Raw genomic sequence first — 21,782 nt, 5'->3', positions numbered from 1 at the left:
ATCCCTGAAAAAGACCGGTTGGAAGACCAAAGAGAACATGATAGGGAACAGTGCAGAAGATCTGAAGGACTTGAAATAGATGAAGGATCACGCAAGACATGAGACGTGGAGGAGGATCATCGCAAGTCCAACCCAGGCACGGAGAAAAGATGGGAGCTATAAGCGAAGATGATGATGATGGGGGGGGGGGGGGGGGGGGGCTTGATGACATACATAGAAAGTGAAGTGGCCTTGTCGGTCTTTGCCCCCTTTTTTTATCAAAACTGGACTCGACTCACCTCGGACTCGTCGACCGGTCTTGGACTCGGTCTCGGGTGCGTCGGACTCGGAACTCGTCGACGCACTCGATCGACTCGGAGCTCGGGGTGGCTGGGACTCGGACTCGACTCGCGACTCGGGGGCGGGTGCGGACCTCGACTACAACCACTGTTAATAAGTACATTACCTATAGTCAAACGCGTATTAGTTGGTCAATATCACTGCTAAATTACTTAAAAATGTCATAATCTGAAATCCGTAAATCTGGTAAATCTGGCTGCCAACGTAAATTCCGTTGCCAAGCAAAATAGCCTCGATTCGGTTAGGACAACGTCACCACATGTTGCTAAGGGTGCTTTAGCAGAGATTGTTTGTCCCGGGATGCTTAATATACGACTAATGAGTAGGCTTGTAGAATGATATCTTCTGGGTGTATTCTGCGTATTGAGCACAAGTAAATAACCGTCGGTGCTAATGAACGGGTACCCACCATGTCTTCAATTTCAAACACAGGGTGTATTCGTTTGACCAATATACGCTAAATTACGCATGTGCCTCGTCTGCTTTCCATGTTTAGTCTGTGGCCGTGCGGTTAGTCCGCGATCCTTCGCATAGCGTTGGCCCCCAACACAGCCTACTTCAATATCCACGAGCAGTCCAGTGATTCGTACGTGGATTCCACGTTCATTACAATCAGAGCTACTGTTACGTATACAGTTTAACGGTCTGTACTACTGCTAGCATTGACGTACGCCGACGCGAAAATGCATGCGTGTCGTGCGCGGCCTTTTTGGCATGCGTGCGAAAATGCTGCGCTGCGACTTATAAATCTGTATCACACCTGTTTCCGAAGTATGCGGTTTCGAAACTGTAAACAAAGTCAGTCAAACTTCTGATTTCGTGACTGCGGATTTCAATTCGACATCTTTTAGTAACCAGCAGTGCATTTTGGACAAACTAATACGCGTTTGGCTATAAGTAATGTACTTATTAAACTACACAGGTGCCAGTTACTCTAGCATTTCGTTTAAAATTGCATAATCGAATGGGCGATTTTTTTTTTTTATTATTATTTTTTTTTTTGTTTAAATTTATGTTTTTTTTTATTAGTATTTGTTTTTTTTTTTTTTTTTTAATTATGCCTTTAATACTTAATACTGATTAATAGTTATGTATAGTCCGATTTTAGTTCATCTGACATAGGTCAGATGCAGCTTGTCTAGAATCCGCCATGATTGCTCCGTCCGTCCGGCCGTTCGTCCGTGCGTCAACAGTTGGGACACAATCTTAACCGGCTCGCGACGTACGGTTCACGGATACTCGGACGCTGTGGCGGGTCAGGGCTCGAATTAACGACGCACCGACGGCAATTGCCGGCGGTGCTCCTATCAATCGCGTGTACTTGCCCCTGAAAATCCAAGCCCGAGCCGACGCAGTGATTGTGTCTTGCCCTTTCTGTTTATTGCGTCGGTGCCTCTGGATAGACTGTCCGATTCCGCGACCGCCTGTTGTTCGCAGACCGCCGTGTAGCATTGTTCCTAGCAGCAGCGTGAGGCCGGATAGCCCACAGTCTACCTTTGGCAAAAACAATAACGAAGGTATTGCTGCCAACGCGCTCAGTTTAGACGATCGATAACATCGTGCGCCTGTGTATGCCCGTGGTAGAACACGAATATTTAAATGCTGGCACGCCTGCACTCGCCGCGCGCGATTTAAAGCAGCGGGAAACGACGCTCGTGCAAGAATGGCCAGTGATCTGTACGGTGTGTAGCGTTGCTCAAGTGGCAACATTTAGCTAGAAGTTCATACGGATGACACAAGTTTTTCATAACAAATGGCCTGTGGTGGCCCTTCCCAAATATTGTTGAGAGTTGCCTTGATGGGCTTTAAAATTCCCTCGGTGGCCCATCCATTTTAGAGAAAATTCAAGGGCAATTTCTCACGATGCCCCACCAAAAAATTGCCATGGCGCCTCTCGTCGGCTTAATTCGAGGGCTGGTGGGGGTTACATCCAAAACCGAGTTGGGATGTCGAAGCTGCCGGTCAAAGGTCAAAGAGGTGTAAAAAGAAGGTCGGGAAGCATTCCCTCCTAAACTTAAAGGCTCACAATGCGCATCCAAACGCTAATTTTCTCCAGTACTAGATAGCAATACTTCGTGTCATGGATATCATTACTACCTTATGCACAATAACTCTGGAGTTCCTCCACATTTCCACTTGCGCGTTGTCTTATATAAAAGGTATTTTTGAAATACCGTCCAAATGTTTTGTTGAAATTCATCGATGTGTTGACAGTTTCCCCAGACTCCCGCAAGCAACCGTTGCAGCGGTGGCTGCGACAGCTAGCGGGCGCAGCAAGATAAAAAACATGTGACTGTCACGTCCCCACTTCGGAGGCTATTTTGTTTTGGCGAAACAGTCGGTTTGCGCCAGAATGCAGTATTCTCACCTCTTTTCTGTGGGTTTTAAGCAAACGCGCAGTGAAACGGAGCAACTAGAGTTTATTTTGTCATAAGGTAGTGTGATTATTGCATGACACGAAGTATTTGCTAGTCTAGTACTGGAGAAATTAGCGTTTGGATGCGCATTGTGAGCCTTTAAGGTACCAGGGAGGAAATGCAGAATTGCAGCAAAAATCAAACGCTCGACCTAGGGCTCATGATAGTTGGTGTATACTATCATGGTATTCATAATATATGATATATATATATATTCATATATGGTATGTATAGTATCATGGTATTATGGTTGATTCGGTGCCATTGTGAATACAAAGAGGGGTACCAAGATTACAAGATTATAGATGTAGGAAAAGCCATCACTATATATATATATATATATTCATATATGGTATGTATATTGTATAGCATCATGGTATTCATATATATATATATATATATATATATATATTCATATATGGTATGTATAGTATCATGGTATTATGGTTGATTCGGTTGCCTTGTGAAATACAAGAGAGGGTACTAAGATACAAGATACAAGATGGTAGGAAAAGCCATCACTGTGCCGAAATTGGAGGTCACAGGTCAAAGGTCAATGTGGCAAGGCCAGATTTTAGACATTTTCTGAGACATGGTCTGACGAGCGATCAAAAAATTTTTTTGTTTCAGCGGTGACCTAGCATTTTATGGCTTTACTGAAAGGACATTGAAATGTACTTTTCTGCTGACATGCGACGAGTAAGTGTCGATAACCTTTTGACCCCTCAGAGAGAGGGTTAAACATGGAGTATCTGTTTACTGTTTAGAAAGAATTTGACTGCCGGTTTGCTAGTAGAATCTATACATGCCTGGATGTATGGAGCTACAATGTCACAGTGAAATTTCAAAGCTAAATTTGGCTGAAGAAGGTTTATGCTCCTTAAATCGTATAATTTCTATGGCATTCTGTACTGTCAGTGTGTTACAATTTACATGTAACTTATGCCACTGCCAGTGGCCACTGCCAGTGCATGTGGTGGTGATAGTACTGTGTAGTTTTTGCCTGCGTTAATTAATTACAGGTGGCAGCTCTCTATTTTAGTCTGTAGGCTTGCGTAGGTAAATGGAAGAGTGCTTACCTATTCTGTCTTGCAAATAGTTGTTGCTACTACCTACGATGGGAGCTTCCATCTTTAATCTTGAGACACTTAAACATACGCGCCATCTCGTGGCAACTTTCATAACGATCCCAACGAACATTCCTTTGAGAAGGTTCCTGATACCATCCCTGTGCCTTCCACTGTTTCGGCGCGTATGTGAACACATTTGGGACTAACAGGGTTTACTAGAATCCCACCACTCCACCACAGAGTCACCGCAGTAGACGTTAGATGAGCGCTGTCGCTCCGCGGCACTTAATTGTTACGTTTGATTGTACTATTACTAGTCGTAGTACACTTCACGTTTATTGTATCTGACGCTCATAGGGTCTATGTCCCCCAGGGTACTGCCGGAACGTACCCTGGTAACTATCTAGCTGATATGGTTAGGGTTAGAGTTAGGGTTAGGGAGTAGGCGTAGGCGACTCCCTAGAATCGTTAGTGGAGTAGGCGAGGTACGGTCCGGCATATTAGATAGTAGTATTTAGTACCAGGGTACGTTCCGGTATACCGGACCGTACCCAGGGTACGTTCCTACGGAACGTACCCTGGGGGACATAGACCCTATTAGCGTATCTGACGGTAGTTGCAGTAACAGTTTATGGTTAGTGTTACTCTCCGACATCGTTGGTACATATACTAGCCATAGGGATAGGTACCATAACCGATTGCATTTTTGTTTGCAGGGCCAGACTATCTGTAAAGGTGAACTGCTGGTTTTGCAATCATGACTCGTTCGTGCCATACTCCAACAGGAATTGCTTTACCTGCTCGATCTGTGAGCAGTACAATGGTTTCACGCAGGTGTTTGTAAATTATCACTATTTGTTTGTCCTCCACTCTTCTTAGTATAGTCTATAGATAAAGTTTGTTTGTTTCAGTTTTGTTTATAGTTAGTTTTCGATAATCCCTTGGACTTTGAAGACTAATATTTACGAGATTATTTTACGAGGACAAAGTTATGTCCACCTGTCTTTTAATTTAAAAGTCACTTAATTTATTAATAGCTTCTCATTTCTTCTCACGAATCGTATCGTTATAAGGACTGTATGTCACTTTTAACACTCCAGCGCTGATCACGAATACACATACACAAAGAATCAGAAGATTGTAACAATACGAATGTCTGAACATTGACCATAATGAACCTATATATAATAAAATATACTTATGGCATGTGTAATGTTTTTACATATAATGAAACACTTTCTCATATGTCTGTTGTGTCAATGTAGTCCTATTCTACTAGTAAACAAAGTGAATATGTATAAGTAGTATATTGCTGAATATATATGTGTTTTGCACCAGAAGGTACTCGTGTTTGTGTCACTGCATTTGATGTTTTAGGAGGGAGACTACAACCGTCTCATACCCGAACAACACTGCGAGGAGTTGAACAAGAGAGCAGCAGCTTCACAACACGCGTTGGATGACTCATCAGGTAGATGGGATCCACTGACTAAAAAGAAGCTTGGCTTGTGTGCGACCTGCAGTCAGAACCAGCTGTTGAAGGTTAAGCAACTGTCAGCATTTGTTCCGTTCAATGAGGTATGATATAATTTATAATGCTATCTTCTATTATTCATTGTTATTGAAAACAAGGTTTGTACCATACAAACGAGCAGTGGTAGAAATTAACTTGTGAACAAGGTAGTCCAATGGACTCCCTGCCCTCAAAAAGAGGGAGTCCACAGCAAAATGAGGGAGTCCGCAGTCTGAAGTTCAAAACTAAAGATAATAACAATAATGCATACATGTGCTTATTTTGAAGATTCATGCGGTTGCACGTCTGCCAAATTTTCTTTGAAATTTTCGCTGAACAAATATGGTAATTCCACGAGGCAGTGCTCTGAACGAACTAGTTAGTATAGCAGAATTTTCAGGGAGTCACACGGACTCCTGCATATGTTAGATCAGGGAGTCCGACAATAAATCAGGGAGTATTTGACTCCGGACTCGCGTTATTTTCCCACCCTGACAGAGTATGACGTTTACAATACTATCTTCCTATCATTACCAGCCTTGACAAACATTAAACATCTTGTTACAACTTACAAGTGAATATTAATATAGCTGTGAAATTTTAAATGTTCCTTGTAAATTTAATGTATCTCTCTGACCGACTATCACACACGCAGTAGTAATTCTATTATTGGAGTGTACCTAAATTTGTGTATTTCTTCATATTCACCCATAAATCATGCTCTTCAATGATCCATGTTTGTTCGCATTTTGGACCAAGGCCTCTGAGGTGCATAACTCCACGCGGCCACTCTAGTCTAAGATTAACCTTATTCCTGTAATTCACTGGTGTAAAAAGATAGACGAGAAATGATCGAGATTGATGAGAAATGTCAATTGCTGATCGGAATGTACGTGACACTGTGTGGCGTGCTCTGCGTTGACAGCACACGTACGACGCCGAGATCGAGCAGTACGAGCGCAACCTGGAGAAGGCGTACGCATTGTGCGCCACCTGTGATGCGATCATCAGACAGGAGCTTCGGTGGCAGACACGAGCGCTGAATGCGCAACTAACCGTCTCGAAGCAGGCGAGCGAGTTCGTGCGGCCGAAGCAACGTCAGAGTCACATGACGGCGCTGAACGCGAGGAGCAATATAGCAACGGTATTCCAGTCATCGATCTTGTTTCAATAGGAATCGGTTTTCTGGTACACGTAAAACAGGCTGTGGTCCGAAAGATGAAAATTTTATTACGTGTAACTACCTTGCCTCAACTAGTAAAATTTTTCTTATCTTTGTAAAAAAGCACATTGTTGTAAAGCAAATATTTATTCTATAACACAAATTTGTTAATACATGTAATAAGATGTACTTTTGTTATATTTGAAGTCATAATTATGTCACAAGTTAAAGAATTGGTCCGGTCCTTATTAACTGTGACTACTACCTTTATTGCTGAACTTAATTATCAAATCCAAATATATTTGAAAATGTCCTTATTTTTTTGCATTATTTCCTATCCTAATGCAATACATCTAACAACTATTTGGTTTATAACACCAGATCCAGTCAAGGTGTTGGGAGGTGTTGCTGAGTTGGAGGCCATTAATAATGCTTCTCAGACTAATCACATTAGCTTGCTCATGCTACCTGGTTCGCTTCAACTGCCAGTCAGAACCTTGGTACGTTCCAGCTAGGGCTTACTGTCCATGGTCTGTCTACTCTAGCTAACAGATAGAACTCTGAACGCCATACAAGTTAATTTAACTGTATAATTGCACAGATGTTTTTGAAGATTCTTTCTATATGGTTCTAAAAATTTATATTTAAGTTAGATGCAGTGAGACTGTATATTGAATACCCAGTGCTACTGCTGCTAGGGCTTTAGTATGTAATTGCTAGGAGTCTAGCTGCTGATAGCCTTCGTAAATTTGCTAGGAGTGGCATGGAAGCACTAACTTCTGAGGAGGGGTTCAACTAGTGCTTTACTGGTATTGTATATAGTCATGTAGCGACGTAACTATTTCATTTCCAAGTTAATGATGCGAACATTTTCTTATTCATCCTGTAGGTATAAATCTTTGCTGTCAGCTGTCTGTCACAGAGTCGGTACAGTGTCTCCTGAATCCGTACTTGTATCCTGGTGGCAAAACCTAAATCCGGTAGAAGATTTCTTCGGTCCCACAGTGGGTCCAGAAAAAGTGGCTGTATTAGTTGGATTGTATGCAAGCGTTTTGGCCATTGTGATATCAGGCAGTAAAAGGTAATAAGCTATAAGTAATCTAATATCTTGTGCAAATACACAACATTAGAGAGTTTACATGCTGGCATACATTGGCAGAAAGATCATTACTAGTTATGACATTTTAGCTTCAAGTTGGTAACAATTATTTGTTGTTTCTGATAATATATCCCTCAATGCTACTAGCATTGCCCCTGAATAACTTTCTAGTGATTTATTAATGTATCCAGTTTCATAATCATAGAAATCATGGTAGTTTTATAACATCATAATATGAAATATAATTGAAATATTATAGTTATCACAACAATATTCATATAATGTCATGTGTTTATGATTGTTCATCTTTACAGCTTTTATAGTTTATCTTTAACTGTTATATTATGATGTAGGTTACAGCAGATAGATGGAGCCACCTGCATCACATGGCTTTTGCTCATGGTTCAGCATTTCGAGTCGTTTTTTACCATCTTTGGCATTCTGAGAAGCTCCATAAACAACCTAAAGTGTATCTCCTCCATGGTCGTCATGGTGATATCATTATGCAGTTTCGTGTGCAGCAGAGAGCATGCATACAACAGAGGGAAACGGAAACACCCACGAATCAGGTACAGATTTGGTTGCGTGTACGGAGCAGGGTTTCTTCTACCTAGGAGTCACTGCGGCGCACCGCCGTTGTCAAATTTAACAACGCCGTTGTGAAAATGTTCCTGTATTTACCCGCCGTTGTCAAAATAGTGTCAATCCAAAACTAAATAGATCACCACATGCTTCTGACTATATACATGGAAAATCGTAATGAAATTTACAGCAACGTTTCTTTTTGCATGCCGGCACACTCCTGTGTCATTCCCGATTGCAGCTTTTTCCTCGATTCCGGGAAAGTTTTGCTGTCGCTCTCTCATACCAGCAGTGCCCACCCCTACATATACAGCAATAAACATGCTCACGCGACTGTAACAATGAGTGCATTACCCCCTCCCCCCACCCCACCCCACACTTCAATCAATGCCACCCCAGCCAGCAAGCACGAGCCACGAACGTGAGTAACAGGGGTGTCGCGGGCTGCTTTTTTTGGGTTCTTTTCTTTTGCGTGAATGCGTAGGGCATGCGGGAGTGCGGGAGAAGAAGTCCAGATAGGTCAGATGCATGAGTCTCCCGCGAAATGCGCAGCGTGAGATTTGGTAGGTCTGCTAACAGAGTAAGATTTAAACTAAAAGGTAAAATTTTATTTTCGGGGTGCCTCAAATGCAGTCTAAGACATTCAAATTTTTTTAATTTTGCTGGGGGAGACCCCCACAACCCCCCTCTGCCTCTCTCCCCCTGCGTCTGTGTGCAGAATCCACATTCGTGCCTACTGCATGCCTTTGAATCCATCGTGCGTTTTTTCCCCAAACTGGCCATTACCGCCGTTGTCTAATTTTCCTCAGAAGAAACCCTGCGGAGGTATCTATAACCCCAATAAGCAAGGTAGCAAGCAAACATGAGCAGATGAACTGTCAAGCATAGCATTCATGTAAACTTAATATAAATTCTGAACTAATTAAATAATAGGGGGATTATGTGAATACTTATGTTTTAAAAGTGGCATAATTAGTGTTGTTGAGGTAGTTATTCACCTGTGTTACAGGAGGAGCAGTCTGGGGGATGGTCTCTCTAGCAACGAGAGCGTTAACACGTCTGCTGATTTGGAACCTGCTGAGTCTGTGAATCAAGCTCCCCAGTCACAGAGCAAAGGTAGACAATAATGTTATAAGCATGTAGAGAGCTAAGCATATAGAGCTAAGTATGTAGAGCTAAGCATATAGAGCTAAGCATGTAGAGCTAAGTATGTATAGCAAACAGTGCAGAAGTAACCTGCGATTGTGAACTCTATTGTAGTTATATGTAGTATTGTCAGTGGTAATGAATATTTTGCAGAACTTTAATGGAACTGGTTTTGAAAGGAAGCATTTCAAGGTCCCATGTATTGTTAGTGTGATAGATAGGTACACACACACACACACATATATAATAATAATAATAATAGTAATAACATGAGTTATCACATTGTTTTTACAAGAGTTTCCAAACAATAACAACTTGCTGCCCTGCTCGGCACCTCCTCAACTCAGCGTTGGTGACTTGGATGCAAAGCTGACGATCGGGGCGTCCACAGATCGCGGCCGGTCCGGCAATGGTAAGCTTGCAGTGCCAAATTCCTCAATAAGCGTGCAATCGGTGCCACACGAAAGATGTTGTGTGCACTGTTTGCATTCTCATACGTGTGCATTTATATTCTAAAGCCGTTCACAATTTGTTGAAAGATTGTTTTCCAGTTTGTATTTGTGTAGTGATACCATGAACATATATACACGATGTAGAGCAAAAGTAAAGTAGTACTGTATAGATAAGATCATGATGATAAAGTTATTATATAATTATGCCACTACATAAATTAGTTTATCTTCTTATTATTACTTTCACAATTTCTAGTGCATATACAGTGAAAACTCGCGAGTAAGAACCTGTTAGGCTAAAATTTGCCAGTTATACCCCCTCTATACAATAACCTGTTTAGCCTAAAATTTGAAACAGGTTCTTATTTTCTAAAATCTATATAAAAAGATGTGTACACTTGGGCGAATAAGATAGATCAACATTTTGGATCCTTTTTTGGAGACACAGGTGCCCTATCACTCTAATTTAATACACTGTAAAGGCCAATGTTGAAAATCAAATAGAATTGTTATTGTTGCAATTACACATAAATACTGTATATATATTGTTTATATCTCCATGGCTACACATCAGCATATGGAAGAGTCTGTAGAATGATGAACATTCGAACCAGGGGAACCATACCGTATGAAAAACATTGGGAATTTTCTTTAGAAAATGAGAACCTATTTAAGAACCTAAATAGCCTCAATTTGCGCTGAGTACCATTTATGTAAGAACCTGTTTAGGCTAACTTGGGAAAATGCTAGTTCTTACTCGCAGTTTTTTACTGTAGTGTATATCGATCGGTGTGCGTGTTTCCCTGCAGGCCGGCATATATTCATGCTAAGCACTCAGCATGTGGACAGTGTAGGAGAGACGGCTCCAGCAGTGTCTAGCATGCACAGCCAGAAACAGCTCATCAGCCCTGCCAAGTTCATACCACAGCCAAGTGTCAGACGCGTGCCATGGAATAGCAGAACGGTGCCGCCACCTAGTGGCCAAACGTCGTTTTATTCAGGCAGCGCTTGGGTTAGAAGACAATGAAGTTACCGACAAACATATTAAACATGAAAGCCAGCAGAGACATCAATCTAACCAGCTAGATATGTTCTTGCTAGGTATTAAATTAATTTGCAAGTTATTAATTATGTTACGATAACATCCGTCATCTAACATACAGTTGTCATTTTTGACAATTTTTTGTTGAATGTCAACTATATATGTATATATGTGTACAAAAATGAACGCGCAGTCATTATCTTCTATTCAATTGGTGGTGGGTTCTAAATTAAAATCTCTTTAAAATGCTGTTCTAATTTTTTTGCAAGTTACTTATAGTAGCGATTATTCTCTTTGCATTTGACAAAACCAGAACTTTATAATTGTCGATTTTATATCAGGTATATAGATGAAACACGTGAATGTGCGATCTAATCATCTCATGTAAATAACAGTCGTAAAAACATGTGAACATACTTTACTTTGTGTGGTGATATTAGCAGGTCCTGCGTTGTCACCGGTAGTGTCATAGTTCAGGAGGTATATTCCTGGTGGTATTTGCCACTGCATGCTGTGCAGTTGTAGGTGTTATGAAAGCCTACATGCAATTGTAAGTGTAAAGGTTTATCACAAAGATTATGCTTCGTCATGTCATAACGTCTACTTAACCAAGTGCGTTGTTAGCAATTGTGCTTATGGGAGCAGCCATAGGGATAGAGGATTGGAGACAGTCTAGATTATGGTCGTAATTATTGTGAACTTCACTATTTATATGGCAGACAGTATCTTTATTTTCTATGACCATTTGTAAATAAATTGCTATTCCTGCGTGACTGCTTAGTTCAGCTTTAATATACTAGTGTAATGCGATTGTATACGTGATATAATACTCAAATTCTTGGAACGATATGCTGCTGCATTACCCTCAAAACTCATACATTGTGTACTAACGTTTACTGGTCAAAACGCAGATAAATGCTATTGCTATAGGTAGCAACAGGCATGTATCTGGGTGTATACATATATCATGCACACACATTTAATGTTAATAACATAATTGCAGCTAATGGTACAGCTCCTGCTCTCGGTATTATTAAACGAGTGTGCACTAGGTCAGGGCCATGACAGGGCACAGGGGTTGAGGTATATAAACGTGCTCTAGAATAAAGAACGCATTGTACATTCTGATAATCGAATTACAAACAATGCAGCGTTTAGAATCAATCACTGGTAATCGACAGTGTTATAATCGACAACTAAGAGAGATACTATATTACTTTGGAACGAGTTAAATGACAACATTCCAATGAGCGCATGTAACGGGTGATTGCCGTGTAATTTATAGCAATGGCAGCAATCGGCTGTACATCCCTTGTGAGGTTACTATATTTAACAATTATCTGTGTAAACGCAGCGGTTTGCACGGCCCTGGATCCCGTCACTGTTGTTCTCAAGGGACCCACGACCAGCTACGCTCAATTGATAAATGCCTACGTGAGTACCCTTTCAAAAACAGTACCATGAAAGAGCCTATTAAAGGCGGTATGGCCTGGATTATTACCATTACAAAACCTGCTTGGCGCTTTAACCTTCAATCAAATTCACGCCAATCTCCACTAATCAGAGTGAGCCCTTATAGAGTAGGCAGTACTCCATCAAACCAGTAGGTGGCGCAATATTCAAGACAGAGCAGACAGATTCCTAGACAGGCACACCCGTGTTATATCTAGTGACAGCTGCGCATGTTGCTGCCTATAGGTCCGCGACCGTGGCAACCCTGCGAACAGACATAGAAGATTTACCAGCGCCGTCAAGTTTGTGTTGCCAGAAGCGCATCTTGTGGAGAGCAAAGATGGCGACTTCCGGCTCATGATGATTCAAATAGACGACTACGTCGACCGAAACCTCACGCACGATAACATCAGCTACAATCTGGGAGGACAGCGCCCCCTGACGGACGTGATATCCGACACGGCTATGGTGTTGAGAACGTTTAAACTGTTCGGGAGCGATGTACGATTTTCCAAGGGACATCCAAAGGTCTGTATCACGTGGTAAGCTCGATCGCTAGATTCTGTAAATGTGTAAGAAAAACTAATATCAACAAAGATTCCTATAAGAAATAAATCGGTTTCAAAATGTAGACATGTTTACTTCTGGATTACCCTACAAGCTTGCTCTATATTTTTAACATGCAAAAAAACTAATACATACCAGGGCCGTATATATTATATAGTTATATTATATATATATATATATATATATGAGAGAGAGAGAGAGAGAGAGAGGGGGGAGAGAGAAAGAGAGAGAGACATACCAACGCAGATTTCTACTCAAAATAGATCGGTCTCCGATTGCAAAAAACATGCACCACATTTTCCAAGGACATCACAAGGTCTATGTAGCGCGCTAGCTTGCTTTATGTTTGAAATTGCCGCGTAACAGCTTAGCGCAAAACGGATACATCCTTGATCCTATTTCTGCCCCCGCGAATTGACACGTATATGGTGGCGCCACCTTTCAGGAGTTACGCGCGGGCTTCGCGGTGCCACGGCTGCGGCAGCTACACCCTCTAGTGAGCGCACAGTGTGAGCGCAGCGTCCTCTATTGTCTGAAGGCGCTGTCGCCGCTCGTCTGGTTTAAGATGGCGACGGAGTACGTGACGTTGTTGAGCGGCGGTGGCGTGCGTACGGAGGCGCCGACGGTCTCTGACGGCCCGCTGGATGAGTTTCGACAGCTGGTAGGTGGCAGCACGTTGTACGACCGGGCGATCATGAAAGCACACGCGTGTAGAACAACAATGTTAACAAACAATGTAAAATGCAAACAAATAAATATAAACGGATAGGCTTGGGGGGCCGGAAGCTAATGATTAATTATATGCGCTTACAGAAAATCTTTCATGGAGTAGACCTTCGTGTTGATTAAATATTAAACATGAAATATTCGTCTATTTCTCACGCAATGATAATAGCAGTAGGTAACAGAAAAAACGGTCCATTTACTTGGTCCATCAGATCTTGTTCGTCATGTGGCCTGCACTACAACTATATGCTTTCAGATGACCGGTATGTACTATCTTTGCTGGCACACTATGAAGCAGGCAGAAGAACTTCGCTTCGTCACTGACCGTATAGGGCGTGACGGGGGTTGTGATTGGCACCTCGGCATGGGCTACCCGGACACCAAGCACGAGAAAATGCGTGACTTTCGCGGACAGACCGACTTCCCGCGACTACGATCGGATGCCTTTCACTGCGCCCTACACAGCTTCTGTCCGGGTGAGCCTCAAGTTACCGATCAGCTTAGAGTGATTGACAGGTAGGGCTGATAGGTGCGCTCCGAAGACGCTGCTTAGCGAAACGAAATTCCGCGAAGTAGACAATTTGGCGTACACCCGTCAATGACACGTATAAATGGATCAAGCTTGACCGACCAATCGAGAAATAATACGCGAAGGAGGCGTGCTTATCTTTCTCAGACTGATAGGTCAATTATTTACTCATGTGCCGCTACAAACATGTATGCTGCTGCAAATTAAGTATGGTAGACTCATGTTCGCTTCAGATATTATATCCCTTTTGTGTGTGCGTGCCATGTACGGCATTGGTGCCAGTTATATCCTTGTTCTTTAAGAAGAAAGGCAGTAAATGGAGTGTAGATAGAAAAATATTTAACAACGATATATATAGGGTTGAGACCACAATATTGAAGACATTGCTTTCATTGCGTTTAATTCACACGAATATGAAGTTACTCCAAAAGAGTCTTCCTTTTCACTCGCCTATATATATCACTAAACAAATTCCTCATGTTTGAATATTGGTTCACTCGAAGGCTGTATATACGAGATCGCATGGCTCATAAAACCAAAGAGTACGATGGAGCATTATTTATCTATAGATATCTACTGATTACCGGTCTCAGTAATTTCCCAGAACCCTGCAAAATCGCTAAGATTTTGTTTACTACAGTTCAGAGCAACCTATCGCAAATCTTACAGACGTGTGTTGTGGGAGGTTAGAGACTGCGCCATCTAGCGTCGCCGACTGCTGGCAGAGTGCCTTTAACCCATGTAAGAACGTCGCAGACGGCACGTGCGCACTCGATCTCGACCGGAACAATAACCTGCGGCATCTGATGGAAAATCGTATCAACCACACCTGCGCATGCGCGGAGAAAGGCTACCGCTGGAGCATGGCGGCTGCAGCCTGCATAGGTCGGTGAACGCGTGTACCTGTGTATCTATCTGTTGACGATATAATATGTTACCAGCACATTTTCCACCCATTAACTTCGTATTGCAACGTTAACCATTAATTAACCACACGAGCACCAGTCGTTAACCAAACGTAGCCATCCGTAGACACGCGGTAACCAAGCATTAAACACACGCTCCCCGTTCCTTACCCGCGCATCGTCAACCCACGTGTTTACCGTGTTAACCTCGCAGCTGTCTGTTTAATTAATTAATGTTTTGCCTCTCTGCCCACAGATGAGGATGAGTGTCTATCAATGAACTCTACATGCGGGGAACACGAGGTCTGTAGGAACGTCATCGGCAGCTATAGATGTCAGTGCGAGTGGGGTTACACGCGCAATAGCACCAGCGCCCCCTGTCGGAGGGATACAGCCGTAGCCGAAGTGCTGACCCCACAAGACGCGGCCGTTACGGACGCAGAGATAGGTCTTGGTGAGTGCAGACTTTACTACGCATCACCTCTTCATTTCTTAAAACCTCACGTTGGCTATATATTGTCTCAATCAAACGCGAATTAATTACTAAATTAAAATTGGAATATTTTCGGGTCTATAATACGGGTATAATACCTGTTGTATATGTCTGTAATATAATAATCGCATGCGAGTGCCGCGACCACGTAGGGGGTCGTATCACCGTGGTATTGGAGTGGTAGTGATTCATAGCACAGTGGTGTGAAAGTCGTAGGGGTCATATCGGAGTGACGTCAAACTCGTAGCGGTCGTATCGCAGTGACGTCAAAGTCGTAGCGGTCGTATCGGAGTGACGTCAAAGTCGTAGCGGTCGTATCGGAGTGACGTCAAAGTTGTAGGGGTCATATCGCAGTGACGTCAAAGTCGTAGGGGTCGCATCGCAGTGACGTCAAAGTCGTCGGGGTCGTATCGCAGTGACGTCAAAATCGTAGGGGTCGTATCGCAGTGGTATTGGAGTTGTAGGATCGTATCGCAGTGACAATGAAGTGCTGGCAGCTCGTACCAAAGCAGTAGTATCGGACGGCAAGAGTAGCAGGTCTATATCGCAGTCGTGTTAGAGTCATAGGAAGTAGCATGCCCATTTTTTGTTACGGAAGCCGTGCGTGAGTGCCGAGTCGCAGCAAACAATAACGATTTGATATGTGTATGTATGTACGTATATGTATATCTATCTCTCTCTCTCTATATATATATATATATATATATATATAACGCATGTACAATAATATAGGCATTAGCATTCGAAAACATTTCTCAGCGACATTTTGCACGGATAGAAAGAAAGGATGTTATTAATTTTTATTATAATTTGTCAGGGACGTTATTTGCTTTTCAACAATCGATAGTATAGAATTATTATTATTATTGGCGTTTGTATATTCGCATGAGTTCTTTTGATAGTTTTAGTTTAACCCCACCCCCTCCCCCAACCACCGACTAATGATCGAATATGGTTTCGAATATTTTACGATTGAGTAACTGCATCGTGTTAGGAAGAGATGCAACTCTATAATTGAGTGATAATATACGCAAGTGAAAGTGCAAGATGGAATCACTAAAAACAAATCATTACTTATTTAATGCAGATAGAATATTACTCTATAAAAAAAGTAGTACTATGAATAACTACACACATGCACAATTAACAATAAGATGATTACAGCGGCTAACCTACTAAGGCTAACCTTTTAAAGCAGAAATATCAGCGAAAAGGTTCAAATCTACTGTAACAGCAATACAATTCATCGCCGGCATGAACACGATTGGTAGGGATTTCAAGACATATCCAAATATTTAAGACATGTGCTTTTTCGGTAAATCTAAAATAGAATCGTCACACTAATGGAGAACAAGGGCGTAAAGGCAATTATTATAATTAATCTGTTATTATTACTATTATGTGCAGACGATCTGAAAGCTATGGACACAAAAAAGTTGGAGTCAGTCGACGGCAGTACTCTCATGCGGATGGTAAACAAGATTCCAGTCTGGGGGAAAGCTCGGGAGGTCCTCCGCAAGTCACAGCAAAAGATTGGTTTGCCGTCACTTTCCTCTCTGGCGCTCCCGTCCCTCAGAGCGAACAAGCTGACGAGCATGCTGTACACGTGTTTGTCAATGATGATCGTGGCAGCGAATGCTGGTTGCCGATATCTTACTTAGAAAATTACGACGGATCTTTATAATTACGCGAGATACAAATATGGCGTCCTTATAACGAAAAAATCGCATTCCGGGTGTTCAATGCCTTCGATTCCTGTTGACGGCCCCTAATATAATTACAAAAATGACAATCTACGATGACAATCTCTTTATCTAGTCAAAAAATATAAATTGTCGTCCGTTGGTAACGTGTGAATCTACTGAACCTCGCGACGGAGCGCACAAAAAAACATCATTTTTGATTCGTCATCTTACTACACATAACTATGGACGTTACACAGTCGCGTGGTATCTAACATAGGTGAAGTTCTGTGAATTTCTCATGGCTCTCAAACATGCCCCATCCTTTGTTCGGTGCATCTTGTTTATTCTTCTTAGCTTCAACTTGGGCTACTTTTTGCTTTCGCATGACTTCTACAGCTTTGGCACCATCATTTCCGGATGATGTCCTTTCCCTTTAAAATAGTAGGTACACCAGTATTAAACATTATAAACAAATAATGAACGTACGTAAATACTTAGTGTATACATTTAGATTTCACGTGCGGCACACATAGATCACACAATACACCCGCCGGTTTTATTTAGTATAAATTTATTGATGGCCAAGAATTTCCCAACGCCAAGTACACACTCATACATTCATTTACATACCTTCTTGACAAAAGTACCTTACATATAGTTACGTACATTCATTCTTTACAGACGTTCCTTACACACGTGCCCTAGATGTCCGCGCACAGTAAAACCATATGTGAGTAACTATTTTATCATAATAACATTCGTGGACGGAGCCGCGTTAAAGCTGCTGACCTTGCAACGTCTGTAACCTCGACCTCAGCTGCTTCTCCTAGCACCATCTTGCTGGCTTGAATTTAGGATAAATGCGAGTAAACCTGTAGAAGTGGCGCGGGTATGTCGCTATGGATACGGGTATTTCGTCAGGGGGTACGTTTTCGCTGATATTTCTTTAAGTCTTTGTTTTAGGCTTTTCGTACTTTGTTTTCTGAAAATATACCCCAATAAATAGACGTAAATATTTGCATGAAGGTAGTTTTCACGTACGCACAACAGACCACGTGCAGTACATCAAAGTGCCTAAACCAGTATAGACATAATTCCCATACATAATCATCCCATTTCTAACCCGAGCCTTATTAGCAGAAGAATTCTATGTACGCCAGTGTCGCACGTGCTGGTTTGCGCGAATATATCAATATCGGCGGTATAACAAGAAAATATCACGAAAAAAGTCAAGATCGGAGACATGGCGTTATGGAGGGAACAGAGAGACCCGAGAGATATCGCGGAGAGATGTCGTTGGCACAGACGGGCAGACACATAAATTAAGAAAGCCATCGATACAAGTCAAATCTCATACTGTGAATATTATTAGAATCATATTATCAGAAGCGTCATAATATAGGTTATATCATATACCATCATATCACCTATATTATCTTACTCCTGATATTATCAGAAGCGTCATAATATAGACATATTACGACATGTAAACATTTATAGACATATATATATATATTATGACACTCCTGATATTATTAATGTTATAGTTATGCGACTGTGCATAATTGCAAGCAGAATTTTGCAGTATTCGGCTATATGCGAATATATAGAGCAACAGTTCACCATGTTTATACAACCAGGAAAAGTCGCTTAATTGCTAAAAATAAATATCACGCACACGCGCAATAAGAGAGAAACGGAGGAAGAGTAAAATTCTGTAGATAGTGAAAGGCAGACGAGAGAGAAGAGAAGAAAGAGACAGGAAATGGAGAGGGGGAAGAAGAGAAGGAAGATACGACGAGATGTAGATCGATATAAAGATAAAGAACGAGAGCGGGAAAGGAGCGCACGAAAGAGGAACTACAAGAGACAGCTACTGCGATAAACGCAACTTTTTACAATCACAGACCAAATGGATATTTACCTTTTACAGTTGACTATAAATCTTTCATTCGGATGTATGTATATATATTTACAGATGATAAGCTATCTGGTAACCAATTAACTCCGGCGCCAGTGAAGAGGCAGCAGTTTGTACAGGTCCACTGCCGTGAAGTTGCTCGATCTCCAAAGAATGCACTTGTTGCACAGGCACATCTACACACAAGAGTGTATAGACCAAGTGTTTGTACTAATTTGTTGCTATACCGACGTACGATTGAACGTTAGCGGAGATTTCGTTGTAGAACACGATGCTGACGAGTAGTGCTACTAGTGCGGCTGAGCAGTGGCGGGTCCATACTTATAGCTACCGTGTCGGGGCCCGGCGGGGTGACGGGCGGGTGCGGCGGTGACGGGCCAGCCTTCAAGGCTTCGTGCATGGGGCGCTCCCTGTGTGGTGTGACCTAGTTCGGCATGCAAGTTCTCATCGGTTACTTGGGGGGGTCGCTAAAGTTAGAAAGCGAAGAAGGAACTCGCAGGTCAGTGACATCAGGTCTGCAGGGAATACCATTACTTCTACGGTGGCAGTAACAATGTATCATCTGTCGGTTGCTCGTTATGTCACCTGCGCTCTATCACCACGGGGAACCCACGCTAAACTTTTACTGATAAATCGCAACTTCATTCCCAATTTCCAGCGCAATATTTGCAAAGTTTACTAAGATACATATGTACCTGCTATTACACAGTTAAACCGACTGAACATGAGTGAACCAGATGTAACAGTGGGTAAATTTGCATATACAATGATGTGCTCCTGATGAAATATAATACCCATCGCGCATGGATGTCGAGAACACTAATAGGCTAATAGCACAGATACATGCGTAGTTAATCATGAAGAGATATAATATCAGGAGTGAATAATAATAGATCAATTATTATTCACTGCTGATAATATCTCTATTATATGTATATCTGTCATATTGATATAATGCTGCTCTTATGTTGTTATTCCTGCACCAGTTTGAGATATCCTTGATCGATAAAAAATCATCACCACTCATCGATTAGATTATTCTACATTTAACTGATGATGTTTATTATTGGTACTGTAAAAACACTCGACCGCTGATTGCTTATAAACAAACGCATGCGCGTACACGCTCGCACGTACACACACGCGCGCATTGGCAGCGGGAATACAGAGATTATAGGTATCTCATCGATATCGAGCACAGTACAGTCACAGACTAACGGATATCCGTTAGTCTGTGGTACAGTGGCACGGCAGCGCGGGACTACGGGAGCACGGGAGCGCGGTAGCCGCGGGAACATAGAAGTACGGCAGTATACGGTCGCGTCGAAGCACGGGAGCATGTAACTACGGCAGTACGGGAATACGAAATCACGGGACCGCGGGAGCGCGGGAATACGGGAGCAACAAAGCACGGGAATGTGGAAATACGGGAGCACGGGAAAACAGAACTCCGGGAGCAAGGGGCTACGCATGGGAGCACTGGCAGTTCCAACAAATCAATAAAAATAAAAATAATGTATATTAAATCTTATTGCACCACTAATAACTCTCCTATATCTGCGGTAAACAACTCCTCACTGCAAAAGAAAAGCCTAACGTCGGCGCGAATGCTGACTCTGCACTACGCTGCGTACTCCCCATACATAATCCCCGAGATCATGTATGGGGAGTATGTATCCGGGATTATGTATATATGGGGAGTATGTATCCGGGATTATGTATATATGGGGAGTATGTATCCGGGATTATGTATATATGGGGAGTACGCAGCGTAGTGCAGAGAGTCCGCATTTGCGCCGACGTTAGGCTTTTCTTTTGCAGTGAGGAGTTTTTTTTACCGCAGAAGAATATGTTTATTATACATTGTTATATTTTTACTGATTTGTTGGAACTGCCAGTGCGTGGGAGCACAGACATACGGGAGCAAGGGGTCATGGAAACACGGCAACACAGGAGCCCTGAAATACGGAGGCAGGAGCACGCGGGAGAACAGGATTGCGGGAATACGCGAATAACAAAGAACGGGAATACGAGAGCACAGGAATACAGGAGTACGGGAACTTGGAAATACGGGAGAACGGAAAAACAAGACTACGTACGGGAGCAAGGGGCTAGACTACGGGAGCACAGAAATATGCGGAAACACGACAATACAGGAGCACTGAAATACGGAGGCAGGAGCACGCAATCACTGGATCACGGGAGCACAGGAGTACGGGCGATTACGCGAGCACGTGGTTGGAAGCATGCACATTTTTGTAAGCGAGCAAGAAAATTCATGATGGTAAACATTGAACACACGATCCCGCGCTCGCCGTCATCATCACGTACACCGCTCGCTCATAGTAACACTGCGACCTAGCGCCGACATGTGCTTACGGTGCTCATCCTCTACACGTGAGTGATGCGTGCACTGAAGCTCTATTTTCGATGTTGACGGTGCAAGCAGTAGCAGTTGCATGTGCGAGGGCATTGAACCGGGCGGATTGATCCAACCGGAGCGGTTTTTGCAAGGAATCTTTACGATGCGATTTCCGCTTTGTTTTAATTGACCGTTTTTTCACTTTCTTTCTTCCCTTTCTCCCTCTCCCTCTCACGCGCGCGCGCTCGCACACACATACACAAACACAAACAATCCCTTTCTCGTACTGTCTCTCCCTGGCCTCTTTCTCTCGACCCTTT

At 42.5% G+C, this 21,782-nt stretch overlaps 2 protein-coding genes and 1 long non-coding RNA gene across 3 annotated transcripts in view; 2 read left to right on the top strand and 1 right to left on the bottom strand.

Moving 5' to 3' along the window:
• Positions 1-11,595, top strand: part of LOC106813517 (transmembrane protein 201-like) — a 13,868-nt gene extending 2,273 nt beyond the window's left edge. Inside the window, exons 2-10 of the mRNA XM_014817673.1 lie at positions 4,543-4,660; positions 5,204-5,404; positions 6,265-6,483; positions 6,883-7,001; positions 7,391-7,582; positions 7,954-8,169; positions 9,192-9,298; positions 9,624-9,740; positions 10,590-11,595. Coding sequence (XP_014673159.1) covers positions 4,543-4,660; positions 5,204-5,404; positions 6,265-6,483; positions 6,883-7,001; positions 7,391-7,582; positions 7,954-8,169; positions 9,192-9,298; positions 9,624-9,740; positions 10,590-10,807 — 1,507 coding nt within the window. The 3' untranslated portion in view covers positions 10,808-11,595. The remainder of the gene's footprint in view (positions 1-4,542; positions 4,661-5,203; positions 5,405-6,264; positions 6,484-6,882; positions 7,002-7,390; positions 7,583-7,953; positions 8,170-9,191; positions 9,299-9,623; positions 9,741-10,589) is intronic.
• Positions 11,596-11,673: 78 nt separating this feature from the next.
• LOC106813511 lies at positions 11,674-14,087 on the top strand. Its single transcript, XM_014817656.1, has 3 exons — positions 11,674-12,802; positions 13,287-13,502; positions 13,824-14,087. The coding sequence occupies exons 1-3, from the start codon at positions 12,632-12,634 to the stop codon at positions 14,085-14,087; spliced, it is 651 nt and encodes a 216-aa protein (XP_014673142.1). The 5' UTR covers positions 11,674-12,631.
• A 2,457-nt stretch (positions 14,088-16,544) lies between these two features.
• Positions 16,545-19,394, bottom strand: LOC106813513. The gene is made up of 3 exons (XR_001394477.1): positions 19,104-19,394; positions 17,969-18,161; positions 16,545-17,610 (listed from the first exon to the last, which is right to left on the bottom strand). It is a non-coding gene; the product is annotated as an uncharacterized LOC106813513 (long non-coding RNA).
• Positions 19,395-21,782: the final 2,388 nt, after the last annotated feature.

Source organism: Priapulus caudatus, unplaced genomic scaffold (assembly GCF_000485595.1).
Source record: "Priapulus caudatus unplaced genomic scaffold, Priapulus_caudatus-5.0.1 Scaffold785, whole genome shotgun sequence".
NCBI classification, from domain to species: domain Eukaryota; kingdom Metazoa; phylum Priapulida; class Priapulimorpha; order Priapulimorphida; family Priapulidae; genus Priapulus; species Priapulus caudatus.
This window is presented reverse-complemented; position numbering and strand designations above follow the sequence as displayed.

Coding starts and splice junctions, on each gene's coding strand:
- LOC106813511 (XM_014817656.1), top strand. CDS start 12,632: ATGATGATTCAAATAGACGACTACGTCGACCGAAACCTCACGCACGAT. Junction 12,803..13,286: donor TTTCCAAGGGACATCCAAAG/GTCTGTATCACG, acceptor GCCACCTTTCAG/GAGTTACGCGCGGGCTTCGC. Junction 13,503..13,823: donor TGGATGAGTTTCGACAGCTG/GTAGGTGGCAGC, acceptor ATATGCTTTCAG/ATGACCGGTATGTACTATCT.